The 17,055-nt window shown below is 34.2% G+C and overlaps 1 protein-coding gene across 4 annotated transcripts; it reads right to left on the bottom strand.

Annotated features, from left to right (window-relative positions):
* Nucleotides 1–9,169: 9,169 nt before the first annotated feature.
* Nucleotides 9,170–16,734, bottom strand: LOC149538595 (putative E3 ubiquitin-protein ligase RHY1A). Of its 4 annotated transcripts, none has more exons than XM_089799902.1 (4): nt 16,437–16,734; nt 16,009–16,102; nt 10,142–10,269; nt 9,170–9,790 (listed from the first exon to the last, which is right to left on the bottom strand). In XM_089799902.1, the coding sequence occupies exons 2-4, from the start codon at nt 16,093–16,095 to the stop codon at nt 9,394–9,396; spliced, it is 612 nt and encodes a 203-aa protein (XP_089656028.1). In that variant the 5' UTR covers nt 16,096–16,102; nt 16,437–16,734; the 3' UTR covers nt 9,170–9,393. The 4 variants fall into 4 exon arrangements, with proteins under 4 accessions (XP_089656028.1, XP_089656026.1, XP_089656025.1 ...); XM_089799900.1 differs by having other exon boundaries at nt 16,009–16,113; nt 16,437–16,733; XM_089799899.1 differs by having other exon boundaries at nt 16,009–16,113; nt 16,311–16,731.
* Between the last annotated feature and the right edge of the window lie 321 nt (nt 16,735–17,055).

Below are 17,055 nucleotides of genomic sequence, written 5' to 3'. Positions count from 1 at the left end.
TTTAGTTAAAACATACAAATTATTTGAATTTCTTGACAAATGATGATGTCATTGCATAAATCATTTAATGAATATTAAAATACTTATATTAATATAGTAAATTTTACAACTTTAAAACTTTTGTTGAAACTTGAAACTTGTAATGTCATGTCTAAAGACTATAACCTTTATTTAATCATTTGAGGATATAATCAATTATAAAATTTAAACTTTAAACAATTTTTAAAAAATCTTAGTTTGGATTAGAATAAAATTAAACATGAAAAACAAATATAAAATATATAATATATAATTATAATCATTCATCGATCAATAATTTCTTGATAATGATAACTTAATTTAATAATGATAGCATTTTACTTGATTAATAAATTTATTCAAAATATGATTAAAAAATATTATGATGATATTTATATAAATTTAGATTATAATCAATAATTGCTTGATAGTGATTACTTAATTTAAATTTTAATAACTATAGCATTTTTTAGTTAATTCAAAATATGATGAAAAATATTATGATGATATTTAAATAAATCTAGACTTGAAAATAGGAAGTAATGAATTAGTAATTTTATATTGTATATTTTATATGAACACTTATATATAAGTTATAATTTGAACTTTCTATTTTCAAATCAAATTTAAATATAATTTATATAATTTAAATTTCATGATGTTACATGTATCATAAGTTTATCTTTAACAAACAACTTTTTTAAATTTAATATTTTTAAATAAATTTCTATTAATTAAAACTATTAAAACTATTAACTAAAAACTAGAATAACTAATAATTATTATTATATAACTTGCATGGTCATGCCTTCATCTACCTTGAATTATCAAAATTTATAGGTTCTAAAAATTTTAGGCCATACATATACATATTACAAATTTTCATTGGAGAATTGTCAATTGAATAATCTTTAACTATAATTCATGAATCAATTATGAAACCATAAAGGGATTGTTGAAACCCTTTTTTGTTTCTAACTGTCTAAAGTTAAATTTTTATAACAGAGCTGTAGACTAACATTTTAACATTGCATTTCAGAAAATCATGATTCATCAGTATCACTCTATAACAATTCCAATTGAAAACAAATAATTTAATTTGTAAAAAATAAATTGAACAATAGTTCACACATTTACAAGAACAATGAATTCAGAAGCCAAAAACTATTATTTGCATTGATTAGATTCAAGATTGAACAATGTACATATTCATAGCATAGATATTCAAAATAGTTGATTAAATCAGTCTGATTTTACTATTTCATAATTTACATGCAAAAGAAAGGCCCAATTTGAAGTAACTACTAATTGTTTATCAAAAATAAATTCTTAAAACATTTTTTTGCCCAAAGGGCACGAGTCAAGGAACAAGGTTTCATGGAACAGTGCTAAGGGTTTGAAGCCTTCAATCAAAAAGGTCTTCAAACTTGTCCACAAGGAATCTACATGTGCATCCACTTCTGATGGAAAGTCAATTGGCTTTCATTCATGTCCAACTATAAGGGTTACATTTTTACAATGCTCCCTATGCCTTGCTCCCAACAGTTGTTTGTTACATTTGCAAAAGGAATGTCAATGTCTAGGAACTGCTCAGCCAATACAAGGATTTTGATGTCCACTTCTAAAAATGTTTCCTTAAAAATGTTATACAGAATCATCAAAATGTCCACTTGATTGCCTCATAGGTCAAGAAGAGACATGAGGAAGTGAAAGGTAATATCCATGGACACGCATTACTTCTCATTTCTTAAGAATTCATGGTCGAGAACCATGAAAAAAACATAACAGATAAAAGGACTAGATGAATCTTCCTTGTAAACCATAGCTAGCACATCCTCATGTATCATGCCCAAAAATGCTTTTGCAGACCCATGTGTTGCATTTCAACCGAATTGGTGTCTCCATGACAATTACAAGTCTAGAAACAAATATGCATACTACACCTAAGAAACTCTGCAAACTAACAGAACTGGGAACCAAAAATAGAATTGAGAATTTGAGAAATGATAGTGAATTAAGAGGAATTGAAGAGACTCTTTAGTTGTGGTTGCATTAAATTGTTCAAGATCTTTCATATGTTTTTTTGCATGTTCCTATTAATTTGCAAGTGTGGGAAATGTACTCACATTAATGTCAGAGTGCCTACCAAGATGGCTGCAAAATGGAATGCATTAATTTTTTTTTATTAAGGAAAATGGGTTTAAAGGGTTCCTAAAACACTTTACATATTGAAATATTTCCAATAAAGCCCAAACCAAAAAAAAAATACTACAACCCATAGGTGAAACAAGTCACCAAAAAAAACAAGGTGACTAGGGTGGCATCACAAATAACACAATACTCTTCAACCACTGAATTAGGTTTTGAACAGGCACCTAAAACCCCATGGTTACAAAAGAAATAGACAATTAGTCCCTAACCATATCAAACTACAAAGAACAACATGCCAAAAGAGCTAGGAGAGCCAAGAATTGGATAGCTTCCAACAGGCTAGACCTCAAGATTTACCTTTCGTCCCATCTTTTGAGAGCGTAATTCCATAACAAAAGATGAAGTGGAGGGCTTGACCTTTTTTCCTTTTATAGTTGTCCATCCATCCTCCACCAAACTAGCAGCCTTTTGCCACAAAAATTCAACAACACCACAACCAGGACCCAAAACCCTCATAGTAGGAGGGGAACCACCACCACACGACAATGGACTGCAACAGAAGAAGGGATAGTGGCAACATCTTGGGATAGAGCCACAAGAGGGGCTACAATCAAATCATCAATAGCAAAATCTGAAGGAGGGGGAATAGAAGAGTTCACCACCATTGGGGCAACATTCATACCATCAAGGACAGTAACTGAATCCGCCACCAAAGAGTCCTAAGAAGAGCCACTATCCCCAACAGAGGGGGTTTTCTGAATCATGTAGTGATCATCGAAAACCCCTTTCCACCAAGAAGGAGACTTCTTTGGTATAGACTTTTTAGAGGAGTAGTGCATAGCAAGGTTGCCAGTCTTATGGCATTTCTTGCATCTGAAGGGGATACCCTCATAATCAAGAAGTTGAATCCAAGAGCCAAGAGAGGAGGCCAACTTAATCTTTTCAGGGAGCCCCTTGGAGACGTTGATATCCACAAGAATGCAAGCATACGTCGTTTGAAACACTTTGAAAGATGCAATATCAACTAGCAGGAAGTCCCCGAGGGCCCCTCCCACCACCTCTAGGACTAAATCCAACCATAGGTGAAGGGGGAGATTCAGCAACCTGACTCACAAAGGAATCTTATTAAAGGATTTCATCAATGGGTCAAAATCCTTATACCAAGGTTTAGCCATTAAGGGGACCTTCTCCCGAGAGAAACCATGGTGTAGGATGGCATTTCTATCTTTAGTAGTAGAAAATTTCACAATGAAAAAACCCCTTGCCATAGAGTAAAACTGGGCTAATTCCGAAATGAAGGGCTCCCAAACTCAGGAGATCCAAGCATGCAAATCTGATAGAGAGGACCAAAATCCCTTAAAGTGAAAAATAGTAGTGGTGGAAGAGAAGTCCTCCACATAAGTGGAGATCTCATCAACAATATCAAACTCTAAATCAATCATTATCGGGTAACTTACAATGACAGGAACAAAATCACAGAGCCCCAAATGCACAACCTTACCTCCAATGTCGACCTCATAAGTAGCCACATCTACATAAGAGATGGTGGATCTACCCACAACACCACGAGGCAGAGCAACATGGGAAAGAGCTGCCCTAGCAGGAACCTCGGGCATAGAAACCACAAAGGGGCCACCAAAAACCCTATTGGTTGCATGTGGGAGGGCGAGAGAAGATGGTATCTAAACCCCAACTAGGGAAACACCATGGAAGAAAAAGTTTGGAGAGAATGAAGTGGATGCATGAGACACCAAGCCAAAACCAACATAAGACTGCCCTTGGAAGAGGCCTGCATGAACAAATCAAACATAGAGGCTGGCGCAAAGGTGAAAGAAAAAGCGGGAGCAAACGCAAGTGCCATCGCAAATTGTTACTCGCAATCCCACATTTATGATTTCAATCTTGATATGATGTTTACTACATTCTAGTTAATGATTTTCATGAAAAACTTGCCACAAGTCTCTGTTCCAGAGAACTTCATGCGGGTCCAAGTCTTATCAAGCAACTGGCCCCGAAATGCATCTTATGGTGTTGATCTCTAATTAATCAATAGTTGATAAAACTAATGTATTAAAGATACCAAAGTGACAGTAGATAAGTTGGTAGTGGTGACACTGACATTATTAATAATAGACAATACATTAGTCAGTACACTTGGCAAATTTGCTTTCAAATTAAACAACTTTTCAGTTTACCACTAAAGATTAGCCAAGACCATTATTATTCATTTTCCAACAAAACAAGTAATTCACCTCTAACATTACAAACTAATTATTGGCAAGAAAAAAATAGCCAACATTTATTTATGAGTCAGCGAGAATTTTTTTTAATTTTCCACATTTAACATGATTTTTGTTAGGGCAAAAAAAATTGCCAATCTATAATATTTTATTTCCCTATAAGGAACAAAAAAAATCGCCCTTGACATGAAAAAATTTCTGCCCATAAAATGTTGGATTCGCCAGCATTTTAGGTATTTTTTTGGGAGGGGTTTTCTTAAAGTTATCCCTGGCCCTGTTTAGAGGAAGGGCAACATGGTTTTGGACTCACTTGTTGCAAATGTTTACAACTTGGAGGGGTTGAGGAGTTCAAGAAACCCTATTTATGATGATGTCCAAACTCTCATGAATGGATAGTGTTACAAATCCAAGGCAAATGATATATAACACCCTTCTTTGGAAGTGGTGTTTCCTTCTTTTATACTTTAGGGTGTTGGGTAATCCACATCCCTTACCCATTAAGTATTAAGGAGTGGAAACATCAAAATATTTTGAATTTGAATATGGGATTGGTGAGGTGGCAAGATTACTTTGATTCATTTGAAAGGCATTGTCCAAAAGGGCATTAATTATTGTTTATGGGGTAGTAATTTGTCTAGGCAACCCCGAGGTAATCATGTTAATTTCATTAATCTCAAAGAGTACCTCAAAATGATGAGATGACATTATGTGATAAATAGGTTAGGTAACATTTTTATTTATCATTTTTATATATAAATAGGTGTATTAAATTGTGTTGTATTAAAAGACCTCTGCTTGTGAGAGATTAGCTCACATAAGTCTAATTCCTTGGGAGGATGGCTAAATGATTCCAATTGGAAAAACAAATATTTATCTTGCCTTTAAATAATTTTATGATGACAACAAGTTCTTATTTCTATCTCAAGAGTTGTAGTTCTCATCTCAGAGCTATCTACCTAATGTATTATGTTATAGTAATAAAAAGTGACTGCAAACATTTCGAGTTTGGAAAACTAAATGCTTTCAAGAGCAACCACACAATATGGAATATTTGCAACGGGGGATTTCCAACTTTATTAAGTCCACTAATGGATTTGATGAATGCATGCCTACCCAACTTGCTAGCTTCTAGGATAACATAAGGGTTTTGACTAGGGCATTTCCTTTGAAATCAATAGAGAGGTCATCATTAAGGCCAAAAGGTTATCTACCAAGGGTATGAAATGGAAGACCAACCAAAATAGTTGATGATGATAATTCATAGATATTCTTTAAGGGAAACGAAGCTCTAGTTAATATGCAAGGTGGATACAATAGGTTTGAGGTTCTTCCACCTTTGGCCCGAGTTATCTTTATAATCATGAGGTACTTTACAATAGAAAGGATTTTTAAGGACCTTATAATTTTCTATGAGTCTCGTGTGTTAGAATTCCCCCTCGCCAACTAATATTGTTGACATGCTTGGCCAAAATAAGAAAGGTATTGAAAATTTAGGAGCTAGTAAAATTGCCTCCTATTTGACCACCACAATTTATTTTAACTCGCATGTTGCTATACATAAGGCTGGCCCAAAAGGAAAAGATTCCTCATTGTCTACATCCAAGAGAAAAGGAAAAAGCCTTTCTCTCGAAAAGACCCTTCCCATCCCGCAAAGGAAAAAATTAAACCCTTTCTTCTAGAGGTAAATATGATATGAAGAAGTAGAGGAGGAGCATGGCACCCCTCAAAGATCCAATAGATTGGCAAATAGATCTTCAAAAAAATGAAAAAACAACTTGTAGTCATTTATTCAAATGAAGGTACAAGACAATAAAACTATGCAATTGAAAAGAGAAGTGAAAAAAATAAGAACATACGATATGATGATTTGTAGATTTTTGATAGTAGTAGCCCAAATAAGCCTACCTCCAACAACTCTGCCCATACTTCTGACAAAATGAATAAGGGCCCTAATGATCATGGTATTGACATGTTGCCATCTAAGAAGAACCATATTTTGTCTTAACTTGGATGTTGCTTCAGCCTCAAATTTGGCCAACTTGCAAAGTGAAGTGGGCAATCTAATACATGGAGTGAAAAAATAAAAGAATCATTTCAAGATTCAGTCTCTGAGTGATGCACAACTCTACAACCTCTCTTTGCTTGTTGCAACACAAGATTGTCAATGAAGAAAATTATAAAGAATTATTCAAATTCCTCATAGATGATTGGTCTCATTTGTTATATCAATTAGATTGCAAAATCAAATATTCACATAAGGTATGACTTTGTCTACGCCAGTAGGATTTTATTTAGGTTTTTCAACTTGTTCTCCTATGATTTGTACTACTCCGTATTGTAATGGTACATTCATGGTTATACACATGGCCTTCATTTACTACTTTATTAGCTCTATTCTATGACACTTTTGATGTTTGTTTGTTGTTTGTATGTTATGCTTGTTTACCCTCAAACAATGGTCTTGTAAGGGTCAACACACTTATTTTTGTTGTTGAGGAGAATGATGAAAATCCATAAAACCAAGAACTAATGCATTAAATATCATCAAGATAAGGAAACAAAATACTCAACAATCTAAATCCTATAAACAACAACAATAATCATTATAAATTGGTGAAATTTTGATGCCATTAAGATTATATCATGTCATTGGTAAATTCTCTTACAAAAACTTTGTTGTAAAATGTTTTAAATAGAGATAACCATAATTTTAATGTGAATAACAGAAGAATGATTTTTCGTACAATAATTACAAAAATAAAAGTATGACTTGGAAAGATGTGATTTAGAATCATCAAGAAAAAAACTAGGACTAATAACAATGCAAACTATTTAAATCTCCACCAATGTTCATTGCATGCAAAGGCTCAACTTTTCCAAATTGCTTTCACCATCTTGTACATGGCACTGAAAGAAAACAAATCATACCTATCTTGTTCAAGAGTAACAAAAAGTCCCATTGCATTGCAATCCATACAACTCATCATTCTACCGCTTACAAGAATTTAGTAAAAAATTGATTAACTTAAGCAGCTTTTTTAAGTCTCTAAATTTGAACAGGGAAAAATGGCATGGGGCTAGAAATTTTTCAACCAGCTTAAGAAGAAATTCGGCCACTTGTAGAAAAATTTCACACTTTATTCTCACCAAAACTTAAAAAAAAATTTCAACCAGCTTAAGAAGAAATTCGGCCACTTGTAGAAAAATTTCACACTTTATTCTCACCAAAACTTAAAAAAATTTAATAAAATTTCAGAACATTTTTACTTAGTTTAGAAGCTAATTTTTTTAAGCTCGAGTACATTACAAAATTCGTAGAACCCCTGACCTTAAAAAAAATTCAACACAAGTAGCTCTATTTGTAAGTGTTGATGAAGTAAGATCACTGCACATGTGTATGAAATGACAATTCAATGTTGATAAATACTGAATATTGATTTGTAATTCTGAATCTAATAATTGTAGTCACTGAACTCCAAAGGGCAGAACATATATTGATTTCAATGTCTTTCCTTGGGATCAGATATATATTATAAATGACATGAAATTTCAATAGAAATATCCATGGGTGGACAAGGTGGAGACATGCTCGTTTGTGGGTATGTCTCATGAAGAGGTACCTCTTCATATCCCATCTTTAATTCAGGCCATAGCAACTACAAATGATTCAACACTCCATCTTTAAACACAAAATATGATATTACCTCAGCATAATATCAAGAATGACATGTTTAAGAATATCGTTGATCATAAGATATTATCTCATAATATCAATAGTAATAGCCTCTTGAACGACAAAATACAATATATTCACCAAGTACTCTAAATGTTCATAAGGTCATTACTCAGAGTACTTGGTGAATACTGTGCATCTTGTCTTTCGGGGGGGGGGCATAGCTCAAATTACTTGATGAATATCATGTGATTTGATATTCTATTGCCATTACTCTTGATATCATGAGATGATATTTAATGGTGAATATCTTTTGATCAAGGATACTCTTAAACATGTCATTCTTATATTATGCTAAGGTAATATCATATCTTGTGGTTATCGTCCCGAGCTAAGAGGGTTTGTTGATGTTTTGTAGCTTCAGTCAGGCAAATTCTATATATATATATATATATATATCTTGTGGTTATCCTCTCTAGCTAAGAGGGACTGTTGATGTTTTGTATATAGACTGAAGCTACAAAACATAAACAGTAACACACACACATCTTCAATATAGAAATTATCCAATTGAAACTACAAAACATCAACTATAAGGAAACCTGCATCTATAGGACCCCAACCTTAGTCTCTTAAAAGACATGTACAAACAGAATAAAATGCCTAACATAGGAAGGATTAGGTGAGGTTCCCTACAACCCTCCATACACTAGTTAACTGGGAATCTGGCTAAACTATGACTACCATGTCAATGGAGCTGTGGCACATAGAGGGATTTGAACCTAAGTTACATGCAGGCAAAAAGTCAGCACCAACCGGTCAATCTAGCCCCTGAGGAAAGTATGATTTAGATTTATAATTACACCATAATTTTGATGTATCCAATATTTGTCACTTCAGATTATTGCCTTCTTAAATCTTGTACACATATCTTTCTTCTTCTCAGCCTTTTACTCATCTTATACACTTCTTCCTGTGGAAAAAAATACTATATAAAATCATTAATTTGGTTTGATTAGAAACAAATAGTTGAATATTTCATTACGAAAGGAAATATTTTTTATTTGGTCACCCGAGTGTACCTCCGTTTAAATAATGTTGAAAATTTGCTATTTGACTTGCAAAGCACTGCACTTTTCCATCATACATGTTGACAGTAGGCAGATACCTACCATGTACTACAGGACACAAAAGAAAAATCCTCAAAATAGCTTATAAAAACAAAAAGCTAATGTTTTGATTAACTATTCTATACACTGTGTTGCCAATGTGGTCTTCAAAAGAGTCTGTAAGGATTTCCAGTAACATTAATCAGGATGATTTGTTTAGAACTTTAGTCCTGCAGTAAGGGCAGTGATTGTTCTTCTCCAACCATGGAATCAGGCAATTTGGGTGAAACTTATGCCGACAAGGAAGACGTATAATGACCTGATTAAGTTCAAAGCAATCCAAGCATACAGGGCAATCAACTTGTTCTGGAGTTCTCGGCAGTAGCTTCAACAAGGGGTTTTCTTTTCTCCTTGATAGACTATATATCTCTCTCTTGAGATTATCAATGAAGCCTTTACTTAAGCCTACAAGCTCTCTTGTTTGGTTTGTATCAATGTTTGTACTAGCATGCCAATCCCTTACATTTATCCCACTCTGTTCTTCGATAGAGGAATTTCCATAACCTGATTGCAAGCGTCTTTGTGAGTAATAATCAAGCCTGCACGTGAAAGAGAATAAACACTTTTTATTTTCTGTATCCATCTCTAGAGAATTCAGAATGTTGATTTAACTTCAAGCTAAAATAAAATACAACAATGTAGTCATCACGACTTTTGAAAGAAAGCAAACAGGCATCAATTTGGCAAGAGCCTACAATACAATGGTAAATTGTGAGTCTTTCATCTGGGAGATCTTAGATTTGAGTCTGCTTGAACTTAATACATAATAATAAATAATTTCAACAAATAACAATAAATAAATAAATGATACTCAAGACTTCAGCCCGTTATCAATAAAAAGAAATACAGATATCAATTTAATACTGGCAATAATTATACAAAGTTCAAACCTCTTGTTGACTGGTACTGATGACGATGCCCTTAATCTCTCTTCCAGACGATCTCGTGCTTCAAGTGCAACTTCATTAAGTTTTTTGTCATCCCTCTTCTCTGATCGGAACTCTGATATAGGTCTTGTCTGTTACAGCCAGTAAAACCGCTCTCAAAATAAATATAAGTTATTTAAGCAAAGAGCTTGTATACCACAAAACTGACAAATTCATATTCATTTAAGAACCAAATACTTCAAATCAATTTTTTTTAAAAATTCGGCGACGTGCAATTTCTGACAGTGTGCAAAATGACAGCATATCGTTAAAAATACTTTAAATCAAACTTTGCATTGTCATAGCCTTTTCCCAGTTATGCTTAAAATATACCATGCTAACTACATTTTTCATTACAAATACGATTCTGTTTTAACGAAGAGAAGATCCATGATGGCATAGTATAGCATAATATGCATCAGATACAAATGATAGCATACAACTTTACTTTCTTTACAAAACTAAAAGATAATCACTAGAAACTGAGATCAGTGCAGCAGAAATATGTAACAGTAAAAGATGACATTTGACATGATTGCACATGCAAGCGATTCCAGTGTTATTTGTGATAAATAAATTTAACAAAAAAAAGATCAAACTGCCTAACTTGTAATGCTAACTTCTAGAATAGACGATGTTTTATATCACTGATGAGATACAATAAATGCATACTATGATCCTGGCAATCAGATATGAAAAAATGAGTACATCATCAAAATATGTTCAAAAAGGGGAGGGCAAGTTGAATCCATTATTTTCCCTCAACGTTTATAAATCTATTGACATTGAATAGTCTCAGTGTGAACCAAATTATAAAAACTAATATGAAATTCCTTCGTCACTGTGTTAGTTGACATAGGCATTTTTCAGTTATTTTATCACTGGAAACATTCGAGGAGTGATATCTTCAACCAAAAGGAATGCCTCCTTTGTATTTAGATAAAGAATTCATAAAGAAAATTCTAAATGTAGACTGAGCAACTTTTCAGTGGCACAATATTATTATTATGGAAAGAAGTTTGTACATCTATGTAAGATACTGTTCAAAACATTGAATCAGGAGAAGAAATAACATGGCTGGAAGACAATAAATCCTTATCATCTTGCAATGTTTTAATAGTTATAGTGCCATACGAGAATGAACAAAAGATTTCCAAGTTAAACCCTTGGATAAGGAGTGGATTCTGAAAACATTCTGAATCAATATCTAGGATAACAGAAGCATTAAAAATAGCAATACCCATAAACATTTGAATTCAACGTAATTTGATTAGAGATGTGTAAGATACTTACCATACTCAGTGGAATCCTGCTTAAGCATTTTGAGTTTTCTATGAGTTATAGTACACTCTATGTATGTTTACCATATTTTTTTTGCACATGACAAAAGTGCCTCATACCCACCCACATAAGCTTAAGACACCTATTTCCTTTGGTTGATAATTTGATATCAATACACAACTCCCAATCCAGTGACCTTAAGCTTCCATTGAACATTATGATAATAACAATTACTGGTGCTATATAATGATCATTGATAACCACCAAAGTACCATCCGTCATTCTGCAAAAAACCATTTATGGCTATATTATATCACAACTTCAAACTGCCTTCTAGAAGGCCTGGACAAAATTGTAGTAGTAATAGCACCAGTATTGTTAGGAGTAGGATAAAGCCTCTTCACAATACCATTGCGTTTTTTGAACTTCCTCACTGTGCTCTTCAAACTCAACTTTCACCAGTGTCGTCAAGTCAGAGTTCTTCCACTATCACACTTTATTTGGGGTCCAAGTCCAATTTATTCCTAAAAGGAAGTGACACAAAGTTCAAACAAAAGATGAAACACGGGAGAGATGAAGTTAATCCACCCTACTTTTCCTGGCAGAGTGATGTGTGAAAGTTCCTACCCCTGTTTTTGTCCCAGTCCTCTTTTCTGAGGAAAAAGCAGAGTCAAAATAAAAAATTTAGAGTTTCAAGGTTAAAATGTTTTTTTTTTTCCACTATCTCATATATCTCATACAGCGAGGTTAATTTATAATAAAATCAAAGCATCTCCACAAATGAAGCATGTTCAAAATCACCTAAAGCTAATAAGGGCTAAGACTTTTTTTTGACTTGCTTTGTTTTATTTATGTTCACGATAATCAATTCTAATTTCAGTTCATTTATCAATGAATATTTCCCACATCAGGTACCCCAGGTTTTCTTTCATTCATACGATGGGATTTTTAGTCCAGTCCATTGGAAGGAACAAGAGGGACCTCCTCCCCTTTATTACTGTATTCATGAGACACCGCTAGAATTCAGTAGGAATCAAACTCAGCTTAGCACCCAACCATGCTTAGGAGGTCAAATAAACACTTAGGGACAGTGGCAACACTAAAATGGCCAACCACGCTTGAGAGGCAGCAGATGCAATTAAGCAGCCCACCAAATACAAGGCAGCAACCACACTAGGGCGGCTAAACACACCCTTAGATGCAGTAACCCCACCACTCAGGTTACAATTTAGGCATCAACTTAGAATACCATGAGGGGAGACCAAGAATGAAAACTTATTAATCTATCTATAGCTGTGTATTTGAGGATTTAATCTTGGGTTTCCACATGAAAAATCCAAAACTTTCACTATTAGATCACAACAGCATTGACAAAAACCCATGTATATTGAAAATAAAAATAAATACTTGAAAATGCATGCATAATGTAATAGAGTTGTCGGGGTATGTTGAAACAGAATCCAACTGCACAGCTTTAGGAGAGCAGAGAAAAACCCACAAACACGGAACAAACAAAAAGGGCCACTATTCACCACTTCCTTTTCCCTAAACCCTTACTTTGTTTGACTTAGCCCATTTTAAATGTGGTGACTACAATAGACATCTGTCTATCCCCTGCATTGGCAACAATTTGTTTGATCCACTCAATTTTAATGATGCACATAAGAGTCTTTTTCAGACATGCAAACAAGGGATCAATAGATGTGCTTGTAGGGAGTTTCAACCAATTTCATGACTACCCTACACACGTCCATCACTTCTATCATAAGTTGCATGATAGGGCCAATCTCCTCGATGACATGTTTAAGGTTCTGATAATCAAATTATATATCCTTGTTATTCCTTGAATGATCCATCGCTCCAAGAAAGTAAAGCATCTCCTTACATGTGACCATAATATTGATGGATGGACAGTGTTAAATGTCAATCCACCGTTCCATGATAATACTACACCTATGCTATGTGGCCTCTATTTCCTGCATTGGTATAGTTGTCTTGGAAATTTTCTTAAAATAGTATTTCACATGAATAAAAGGTGAAAAGCTAAAGAAACAAATTTTCACATTACAAAATGGAAAAATAATATTCTTTGTATATACATAAAGAGCAGGCCTTTGTTTTAAAAACTCATTTCAAATCTTTTTGTCTTTAATATTATAGGGCCTGCATACCTTTAATTGCAGCACATTCCATGAAAATGGATGAAGGCCAGGCCTTTATTTTAAAGACTTATTTAAAATCTTTTGTCTATAATATTATAGTCTGTAAGTGTATACATTCTATTTCAGGAAATATACTGTATTATGTGACATTTGGAAAAGAAGAGCGTGTGGAGTGTTGAAGAGGACAGCCCCACCACATTTTTAAGGGTCTTTCCAGGCGTTATTTTCAAAGGTCCAAATTTGTTTGTAATGTAGATAAATAAGCAAAGCAGCTCTGTTACACAACTGTTGCTTCTAACGTAATCTTTCTCATCTGGGTATTTTATTTGTATTCAGCAGCAGATCTTCTGGTCCTTGAAGAACTCTGCTGCTGTCCATATTTAAGAGGATTTGAATATTGACTTTTATTTGGACAGTTCAAATTCATTGAACTGTTGAATTTATTGCTTCTAGCAAAAGTAATTTGCTGTTGAATTTTCTGATTCACAATATAAAAAAATCATATCTTCTTCTATTGGGAATTTGGGAGTGGTCAAGCATCCAATTCTAGCACACAGCCCTTATACATGTGTATTTATTGTATTTTTCACAAACCCTTCTCACCCCAAGCATTAGGAGATAGCAATACAATAGAAGAACACCTAATTCAGAGGTTTTTCTAAGCCTGAAACGCTTACTGCCTCCCATTGTCAGTGCCAGACTATTTTTGGAATGAGATGGTCAGAAGTGCAGACACAACTGTGGCTGGAAATTTGATGAAAATGTTAATGAAAATATTACAATCTGACTTGCTGTGGAAATTATCTCCTACTTATCAATGCTTTGGATGTTTCAACTTTCAACATCTTAGGCCCTACCTTAATCTTTTTTCCCGGTATCGCTCTCGATTTCTCTGGCAGCATGGAGTTTCATTCATAGATATAGTGATTTTGACTCTACAGGGACCATCATTTCCAAATAAATCAATTAACACTTATTCTAAACTAAAATCTAAATAACAGGAGGTAGCTCAATATGCACTAGCAGTCCCAACTCCCATCCATACCACCTCCTTCAATAAACTTTTAGAATAAATTCTTTGCTTTTCTAAATTTTTAAGAAAGACTATTGCTTCATTTGTATTCTGTATGAATGATATTTAATCCTAAATAACATAAATTTCGGTTTCTTTAATTAGAGGCTTCTGCATCCTACAAAGAACAGGTTAACTGTATGTTTTTGCAATAACAAAAATGTAAAAGTTTTTACAAGTGTGGTTGTCGTTGCATCAATAGATCGACCTGTCAATGTCCGATACAACAACAGGAGACAGTTAGTCCCTTGTCATAAACCTCGAGGGGAGCACTAACTATTCTAGCAACAATCTCCCCCAGCATTACCCGAGGGGATTTCAATATGTGACTCTAATACCACTTGTTACAAGTGTGGTTATTTGTTGTACCAAAAGATCAACCTGTCAATACCGCATACAGCCATTAAACCCCAAGAATAACACTGACCATCTTGCGAACAAAAGCCCCACTATAATAGACAAGTAGCTCTCACTAAATGAAGTGAGCTTCAATGAGCTCAGGTGGTGAAGCATAGGGCCTTTAAAAGTATAGACACAAGTTCAAACCTCTGGGTAAAATTCGGCAACCGTTCACGCTTGATAACAGCACCAGGGGGCAGGATCTAGTGCTGTGCGCACTTGCAAAATAAAATGAAGAAAAGAAACCGGGCAGTGCCTGGATAATGTAAGTGCAGCAAATATATGAATAAATGAAATGGGTTATTATCTCAGTGGTGTTGGGGAAGATTGTGTAGGTCCAGAGCACACAAGAGGGCAGGCGGAAATGCTAGGCAATTTAGAAAATCAAACTGGAAAAAAAAAAACGAGCGTCTTGGGCTTACTATAGCTTTTAACAAATTCAATTTGTAGAGAAACAATCCAATAGTTAGATAGATGCCCAGATTCCTAAATTTCAAAAAGAAATCGGCATGCCTCTTAGACTCTTAGTTTATAACAAAAAAAAATCAATTTACAGGCAAACAATTCCATATTTAGTTACATTGCCAAATTTGTGTATCCCTGGTTTTCCAAAGCTTTCAATTACATATAGACAATTCCACAATTAATTACACACCCATATCTCATTTATTCAAGAGAAACACTCCAAATTTGCAGAAAAATAGATTGCAGCCTTGCACTCGACCCTTTGTTTCTCTCTTCATTTCATGATTACATCAAATCCTGAGCAGCAATTAATTCACCGAATTGCAGGGAGGAGCTCATTTTCTCCTCCAAATCATTTGTTTTCCCCAAATACCACAAATTCAAGTTTTCTAAGTAGGGTCTATTTAACAAGGGCCCCTAATGGATATAAATTGATGTAAAAAGGTGCATACCGTTTGTTTAATTAATGATCCTCCACTTCCTCCTTGATGAAACCTTCTTCTTCGTGCAAACTCCACCCCAGGTAGCATACCAGCCATCACAGGACTATTACTCTCCTGCCATTAACAACATCAGTCCCTCTAAATCGGTAACAGTAATCATAAAAAATATCACTATATTTTCTCGAATTAAACAGTATATGGAAGCTTAAAATAAGTGATCAATCGACCACCCACTTTATCAGATCATAACAGACGGTAATCAAACACCAAAATGCTTGATTCGTGAATTTAAATCCTACATCCTAACATACCAATAGCCGTATGAAAGACGAGGCCAAAACGCTGAACGGATTGAACAATAATGAGATTCAAAATGAAAATAAGAACAAGTATATAGAGCGGTGTTATTTGGTTAGGGCTTAGGGAAGGTGGGCTACCAGAAGTATTCCCTGCGCCAAACAAATAAATAATGGTCACTTTGGGTCCCTCCACCTCTACTGCTGTTTCCAGGATGGTGGATAGAAGCTTCATGATTGAGTCAAAATATTTGATTTTCAACATTTGAAGCTTCGGAGGAAGAATCCGGGATGGTGACTCCATTTGGGAAAATAAAATTATCTTTGTTTGCAACATTCGTGAAATTGTCGGTTTCTTTTGTCGGTTGGTGAGAATCGCTGGATATGGCTCTGAATCCCGGTTTATGTGCCGGAGTATCACCTGTTCGTTTCTGTGGACAACACCGTAAAAATTAATACTGATAATAATGTTAAACATCATGTCATGCAGATTTCTTTATACATCATAGTTTTCTCTTTTTCAAAGTGTAGAAACATGACAGTTGCTTAAATTCGTTTTGAATAACCTATTATTCTGCACCAGCAAATCATTTGAGCTTAATTGCTTTTTATTTTGTTTAATATTTTGTACAAATATATTAGAAACGTATTTAATCTCACATATGGGTGAAATTTGTAATATTGATTATCTGTATTGATTTTTTAAATTAAAAATTTAATATTTTATTCTATTTATGTTTGTTATCAAATTTTCAAATAA

The sequence above is a fragment of the Cupressus sempervirens genome, chromosome 9 (genome assembly GCF_028749045.1).
Source record: "Cupressus sempervirens isolate cs-2001-9-10 chromosome 9, ASM2874904v1, whole genome shotgun sequence".
In the NCBI taxonomy this organism is placed as follows: domain Eukaryota; kingdom Viridiplantae; phylum Streptophyta; class Pinopsida; order Cupressales; family Cupressaceae; genus Cupressus; species Cupressus sempervirens.
Note: the sequence above shows the minus strand (reverse complement) of the source record. Positions and strands in the feature narration are given on the sequence as shown.